Source organism: Haliaeetus leucocephalus, unplaced genomic scaffold (genome assembly GCF_000737465.1).
Source record: "Haliaeetus leucocephalus isolate CR32 unplaced genomic scaffold, Haliaeetus_leucocephalus-4.0 Scaffold306, whole genome shotgun sequence".
Classification (NCBI taxonomy): domain Eukaryota; kingdom Metazoa; phylum Chordata; class Aves; order Accipitriformes; family Accipitridae; genus Haliaeetus; species Haliaeetus leucocephalus.
This window is the reverse complement of record NW_010972742.1, coordinates 47086-54325: the sequence shown is the minus strand read 5'-3', so window position 1 is coordinate 54325 and position 7240 is coordinate 47086. Positions and strand designations below refer to the sequence as shown.

Genomic DNA, 7240 nt, shown 5'->3' with positions numbered 1-7240 from the left:
GGGTCGCGGCCGGCTGGAGCGGGCTGCGGCCCCGCTACGAACACGCCACGTTCCTGCCCGCCACCGACCCCCCGCGACTCTGGGTCTTCGGCGGCGCCCACCCGGCGGGGAACCGGAGCTGCGTCCAGGCGCTGGACCTCGGTGAGTGCCCGAGGACCCGCGGCAGCGGGACCCCGAACCGCCGGCGCCCGGGGGTCCCCTCGCGGTTCGGTTTGCCCGGAGCCGGCTCCCAGGCGGGGAGGTGCGGGCCAGACAGCCACGGAGCCCCGGCCAGGCGCCTTCGGGGTGGCTGCCAGTTGGGAGGGGGAGCAGAGCGCGTTTTCTGTTACTGCCTTGATTACTTTGTTAATCAAACGTCTCGATTAGAAACAGGAACCTGGGAGAGTCCTGAAGTGAGTGGAGTGCAGCCGCTGCCTAGGACATTTCACACCTCCTCAGCAGCCGTAGGAGACTGTCTGTACGTGTTTGGAGGGGGAGATAAAGGAGCAGAACCCGTTAAAGACCAGCGGCTTCACGTGTTTGACTCAGGTACCTCTGGACGGGTAAAGGGCCCTTATGCCAAACGGTGGAATCCAGCCGCTGTTGAAGCAGAGGTCTGCATTCCAGATGCAGAGACATGGAAGCGTTGGGCCCCTGCTTTGGCTTTGAGTTTAAATGGATGGGCAGGTGTTCCTCGCTGTTGATGTGCACTTACCTTTATGTAGTTGCTGGGAATTTGGGCCAAAACAGCAGTGTAAAGCTCTGGGATGAGGAACGCAGTGGGAGATGGGAGTGGCTTGTCACCTTTGCCCAACAGCAGATGCCTTTCTGTGGTGGCATGGTCCTGTGCTGCTCACGTACTGTCAGAGTTGTACCGTTCATTCTGAGGGCCCTGTGTGCACCAGAAAAGGTTTGCTTTCTGGTTTGAATTCATCTTTCCTGCTGCCGAGCAACCCAAACAGCACACAGAGCTCCATCGGAGGGCTTGCCCACGCTGTAAGACATGGCATTAACTGCTGGAGGCACTTCCTTAGGAAGCCTCCGCAGGGCTCTGGGGTCACTGGCTTGTAGAGCTTCCAGAGTTCCCTTCCTAATGGAGCACATATACTCCCATTTTTAGCCACCTTGACCTGGTCCCAGCCAGATACTCACGGTGATCCCCCCTCTCCTCGGCATGGACACGCTGTGGTTGCAGTTGGGACCAAACTCTTCATCCATGGAGGTTTAGCTGGTGATATTTTTTACAATGATCTATTCTGCATTGATATAAGTAAGTATGGACATAGCAACAGCTGTTGTGTGGTGCATTTTGAATTTAGGGAACCTTATTTCTAAAAGATCAGTTCTTAAGTGCTTAAAATATCACCCTATTTGTTTAAAACAACAAAACTGATGGATTTTTTTATAATGCATAACCATAGACATGTTCTTTTTCTCCACCAGATGACATGAGATGGGTTAAGATACCAGCCACAGGTGATGTCCCAGGAGGACGGGCATCCCACTCATCAGCTGTGTTTAAAGATCACTTGTACATTTTTGGTGGAATAGGTCCAGATGGGACACTAGATACTACATACAAGTATCACACAGGTAAGGAGATTTCTCTCAGTTGCGTAAGGGTAAGTGCCAGTCAGTTGGAAAATGCATTACGCCCTCAGTTCCCAGGCTTCACCCCCCTGGTAGTCTGTATCATTGCACTGGAGTTAACACCAGTACAAGACTAAATGCTCTATAATGTTGAAAACTAACCTAATTAATGATGTCACTGTCCCAGCATGCTTTTTAAGCCTCTGAAGCTACATTTAAAGATGTGTATCTTTGCACTGCAGAGAAGCAGCAGTGGACGCTCCTACAGTTTGACTCCCCTCTGCCCGCTGGGAGGCTGGACCACACCATGTGTGTCATTCCCTGGCAGGCTGGCAAGAGCAGAGACGCAGGAGCTGTCACCAGGGACAACAAAGCTAGGAGAGAGTCAACTGCATCAGTGGGTGACAAAGCTGGCCCCCTCCAGAAGAGCCAAGAGGAGGAGGGGTGTGCTGAAGACACAGTCATGCATCTGCTATTAATATTTGGTGGGATGGACACACAGGGGGAAATATATAGGGACTGCATTGTCAGTCTGATTGAATAGCAGAGCTGCAGTCCTGCACAGCACCAGCCTTTTCTACACAGTTTTTATAGTACTGTCAGATTAAATTAATTCTTTCCAATAAAGAAATTCTTACCCTCAAAGGGATGTCACTGTGCTAACACAGCCCTGAGGTGCAGGTGCTTTCTCTGTACGCAGTCCTGCTGACAGTAGGCACAGCAGTCCTTGCTGCCACTGCAGAAAGGCTTCAGCCACTGTCACTTGACCACAGGTTGCCAGAACATGAGAGCCTGGCATGGTTTCTGCTGGGTCTGGACAGCTTTGCACCAGAAGAAACTCGCATACTCTTGTCTACAGAAACACTTCTGCCTGCAAAGCCACAGCACTACCTGGAAACAAAGTTGGGGGCGGGGGATGATTTGAGTTTTAGCTTTCATCATTTTCAACATGAATAAATGAAAACCAGAACGTTGTCCCCCCACACCACAGAAAATGTGAAGTGCCCAGTGGTTTTAAGGAGGTATTAAGAGCAGGCACCACAAAAGCTCTTTCCATACTTGGTTCAATTTCTTCTCTAATCCCATGGATGGGGTAAAGATCACAGTTTAAAAAGAAGCTTAACTGAACTCAGCCTTTTTATCTAAGAGCATTTATTATATACAGACTAGCTTTCAGTCTTCAGAAAACTGGTCCATTGTCTCACGCAAGACCTAAAAACAGGAGGAAATCAGTTGTAGTTAAGCTAGTCTCCTCCCTTACATGGTTTGCATCATCACTGATGCAGGCACATAGCTCCACTACAGCTCTGAGAACCTACCACCTCTCCAGGCTCTAGTGAAGCTGCACAAGCACAGAGACCCCTCTCCCTTTAGCAGTTACTTAGGTTGACTACCCCCCTTCCTTATTAGGATCTATTACATCATGAACTTTACACTACAGTTCCAAATACACCAGTACACTTCAGCATCAGGGTGTAGCACTTGTCAGGGGTCCCCATTCAACCACAGGCAAGAGATGCCAAACTGCTGGAGCCATTCACAGCACCTGTTCCCCAGCCCCAAGAGGAGAGGGGTACAGCCATCTGTCAGCACCGAACAGGCTGAGGTCAAGTTCCCCAAGGAGACCTCCTGCTGGCCCCAAGCCAGACACATCAGCATTCTTACAGCTTTCAAACCTCTCATCTTTTCCTTTCCAGCTTTCTCCACACCAAGTACCCTCGGGGCTCTCTTCCACAGGAGAAGCTGTAGGGCAGCCAGACTGCAGGAAGCGTAGGGCTGTTACAGTTCACACCATCCCATGAAACGCTTACCTTGAAGGGGTACCATACCCGTGGTCAATCTGAATCCAACTGTTTAGGCATAATCCACATCTAGTTAAAGCTGGCTGCTGTAACTAGGTAAAGGAAAACAAAACTAGAACAAAGTCCAGTGTAAATAGCAAATTTATTGTGGTCACTTCAGGTAGAAAAGTTCTACACCAAATTCACATGACCAAGTTGTTAAATAGGATGCTTCCACTGCCAATACTTCTAAACCCATTTCGCATTTACATTCCCCCCCACTACCCTTCCCTCCCCAGACATTGAGCAACTGCTAACGAAAAGCAGTATACAGCCACTTCGGGCTAGCGTTTCCAGCTCCACTCACGAGTGAAGATTCAAAGTTACATTCCAAATTAAGAGTTCAATATTTTAAACAAGTGTTCCTGAGTCCAATATATACACACACAACATTCGGCAATGCCAGTATCTACAACTCATCCTTCTCTGCTGCTTCCTCTTCACCAGGGGGAGGGCCTGCACTTCCATAGAGCTTGCTAACAATTGGCTGAACAACTTCCTCCAGCTCCTTCTTTTTTGCTTTGAAGTCTTCAATGTCTGCATCTTGATGGCTTTCAAGCCACTCAATCTTTTCCTCAACTGCTTTCTCTATTGTTTCTTTGTCTTCAGATGACAGCTTACCACCCAGCTTCTCTTTGTCCCCAATCTGATTCTTCAGAGAATAGGCATAGCTTTCCAGCTCATTCCGGGCATCAATGCGTTCCTTAAGCTTCTTGTCTTCCTCTGCAAACTTCTCAGCATCATTAACCATCCTTTCAATCTCTTCTGGTGTCAGCCGATTCTGATCATTTGTAATTGTGATCTTGTTTTTGTTCCCAGTGCCCTTGTCTTCAGCTGTGACACGGAGGATTCCATTCACATCTATTTCAAAGGTGACTTCAATCTGGGGGACACCACGAGGGGCAGGAGGGATTCCAGTGAGATCAAACGTTCCCAGAAGATGATTATCCTTGGTGAGGGGACGCTCACCTAGAAGACACAATTAGAATACGGTTTCTTTCTTTCCTAGCTGCGGCTTGTACTTTGTGAAACCACGAGCTGCACACTTTCTAAAGGGAAGGTTTTAATTCCAACCAGGCATCTGCCTAGCCACTTCCAACAGTTACCACCTCTTACTCTGAAGAGCTCTTCAGAATGCAACCATGGAAAAAGACACATTTGAAAAAAAAAGTCTAGTAACAGCTTTTGATGCAGGTCAAAGAAGCCTGATCAAAGCAGCTTCAGAAAGCCACCACTGTTACCAAGGCCTCCCCCTATAAGGAGATGTCCATAACCATCTAGAAATAACTACAGCCTTTGTGATAAGACAGTAGCAAGTACTGAAGTCCTATAGACAGATTCCAGCTGTAAACACGGTCCACCACAGGTGACACTTACCTTCATAGACCTTGATTGTCACAGTTGGCTGATTGTCAGAAGCTGTGGAGAAGATCTGAGACTTCTTTGTGGGAACAACAGTATTTCTTGGGATCAGTTTAGTCATTACACCTCCAACAGTCTCAATGCCAAGCGTCAGAGGACAGACATCAAGCAGTACCAAGTCACCTGTAACAGATCAAGGGTAAGACTGACATGACTTCAACCTGAAAGAAACACAGCATCTCATCACTACAAACAGGATGCTGATGTCTCAGAGGCAGAGAACTTCTTAAGGACTGGAAAAGCTCTACTACATTTGTAGGTAACTAATACCCACTACTCTGAGTCAATGCTCTCTTGAAGTGACAGTGAAGGTGTCATTACCTGTATCTTGGTCCCCAGAGAGAACACCGGCCTGGACAGCTGCACCATAGGCTACAGCCTCATCTGGATTAATGCCACGAGATGGCTCTTTCCCATTGAAGAACTCTTTAACTAGTTGCTGTATTTTGGGGATGCGAGTAGAGCCACCAACAAGAACAATCTCATCAATGTCAGACTTCTTTAGGTCAGAATCTTCCAGAACTTTCTGAACAGGTTTCATAGTAGAACGGAACAGGTCCTAGGAGGGCAAAAAAAGCCCAGGGCTGTAAGACTGTATTCCCACATGGCTAGCCTCCGAATTACGCAGCCTTGGGGTACAAAGGACAACTGCTATAGAGGAGGAACATCAACTGGCTTATAACCAGCCTTGATGAGACTTCAGCTGTCATTAACACACACACACAGCCCCAGCTACCCCAGCAAGGAGCAGCTGCCTGCTTTTTACCACAAGCAGGAAGTTATTTATACCCCAAAGTGCAGTGTCACATCATGAAATACTGCACATTCACAAGTCTCCAATCTAGAGCTGAGGCCATGTAACTTTACCTTTCTAAACTTACCATGTTCAGCTCCTCAAACTTGGCTCGAGTAAGCGTCTCTGAGAAATCCTCTCCTTCAAAGAAGGATTCTATTTCAATTCTAGCCTGGTGCTGAGATGACAAGGCTCGCTTTGCTTTCTCCACTTCCCGTCTTAACTTCTGCACAGCTCTGTTATCCTTCCTGACATCTTTTCCAGTTTTCTTCTTGTAGAGTTTGATAAAGTGTTCCATAACACGTTGGTCAAAGTCTTCTCCACCCAGGTGAGTGTCACCATTAGTAGCCACAACTTCAAAGACTCCATTGTCAATTGTGAGGAGGGAGACATCAAAAGTTCCACCACCCAAGTCAAACACGAGGATGTTCTTCTCGCCCTCTCTCTTGTCCAATCCATAAGCAATGGCAGCAGCCGTTCTGTATAGGGAACAGCCCATTCAGAACACTGGGACCACCAGCACCCAGCTCCCCAGGAGGCAGGATAGGTTAGGCTACTTACGGCTCATTGATGATTCGCATCACATTCAGCCCAGCAATAGTACCAGCATCTTTCGTAGCCTGACGCTGAGCATCATTGAAGTAGGCTGGCACAGTAACAACAGCATGGGTAACCTGAATAAGGAGACAGATACAATTTTGTTATAGAAATGGAAGAAAAGCAGGTAACATCTAAATAGCTATAGCAACACTGGTAGCAAGTACCCCATTGTTCTTCAAAGAGAAGTAAAAACCCACCATCAACTGAGCCCATTCAACTGGGCTGGCCTAAGGGTCCAGCAGCACTGAACAGAGGTCAGCCCACAGATTCAGCCCACCCACCTTCAGTTTTATAAAGCTGCTGCTTTAGATTCTTCTTAGCAGCACTCATGAACTTACTTTCTTTCCCAAGTAAGCCTCAGCAGTTTCCTTCATCTTTGTCAGGACCATAGCAGAAATTTCTTCAGGAGCAAATGTTTTTGTCTGTCCACCTCCAACATCAACTTGAATATGGGGCTTGGCTTTCTTTTCAACAACCTGAAAAGAACAACATATGCTGTCCTATTCAACACTTCATAGAATTATTCCCACTGGCCCAAGTGTTTCTCTCTCTCTGAAGATTAAACAAAGCCTCTATATAACAAGACGTAATTTGAATGCTAGCTAACACAAAGAACTGTTGTCTATACACCACAGCCACATGGCTGCATCCTAACCCTCTCAGGAGGGCTAGGGCACTGCAAGGTTGCTCAAAAGGGCACCCTGATTCAGCAGTCTCTTCTGACCAGACTCAGAGGTCCCCCTCCCGCCATCCACCCCTCCACATTTGGGACTCACCTTGAACGGCAGGTACTTGATGTCCTGCTGCACAGAAGGGTCGTTCCAGGTGCGGCCAATGAGCCGCTTGGCATCAAACACGGTGTTCTCGGGGTTGGATGTAAGTTGGTTCTTGGCAGCGTCCCCGATCAAGCGTTCCCCCTCGGGCGTGAACGCCACGTAGGACGGCGTGATGCGGTTCCCCTGGTCATTGGCGATGATTTCCACGCGGCCATTCTTGAAAACGCCCACGCTGGGGG

The 7240-nt window shown here is 48.1% G+C and overlaps 2 protein-coding genes across 2 annotated transcripts in view; one reads left to right on the top strand and one right to left on the bottom strand.

Annotated features, from left to right (window-relative positions):
* Positions 1 to 2: 2 nt before the first annotated feature.
* RABEPK (Rab9 effector protein with kelch motifs) lies at positions 3 to 2242 on the top strand (the record flags this gene model as incomplete). The annotated part of the gene is made up of 5 exons (XM_010571084.1): positions 3 to 141; positions 367 to 528; positions 1100 to 1249; positions 1423 to 1572; positions 1812 to 2242. Coding segments are annotated over 5 exons (903 nt in total), but the record flags the coding sequence as incomplete, so codon positions are not given.
* Positions 2243 to 3494: 1252 nt separating this feature from the next.
* The window catches only part of HSPA5 (heat shock 70kDa protein 5 (glucose-regulated protein, 78kDa)), a 4311-nt gene continuing 565 nt past the window's right edge, over positions 3495 to 7240 (bottom strand). Inside the window, exons 3-9 of the mRNA XM_010570700.1 lie at positions 7002 to 7233; positions 6564 to 6701; positions 6187 to 6299; positions 5714 to 6104; positions 5154 to 5391; positions 4788 to 4955; positions 3495 to 4379 (exon numbers count right to left, since the gene is read on the bottom strand). Of these exons, the coding sequence (XP_010569002.1) occupies positions 3820 to 4379; positions 4788 to 4955; positions 5154 to 5391; positions 5714 to 6104; positions 6187 to 6299; positions 6564 to 6701; positions 7002 to 7233 (1840 nt within the window). The 3' untranslated portion in view covers positions 3495 to 3819. The remainder of the gene's footprint in view (positions 4380 to 4787; positions 4956 to 5153; positions 5392 to 5713; positions 6105 to 6186; positions 6300 to 6563; positions 6702 to 7001; positions 7234 to 7240) is intronic.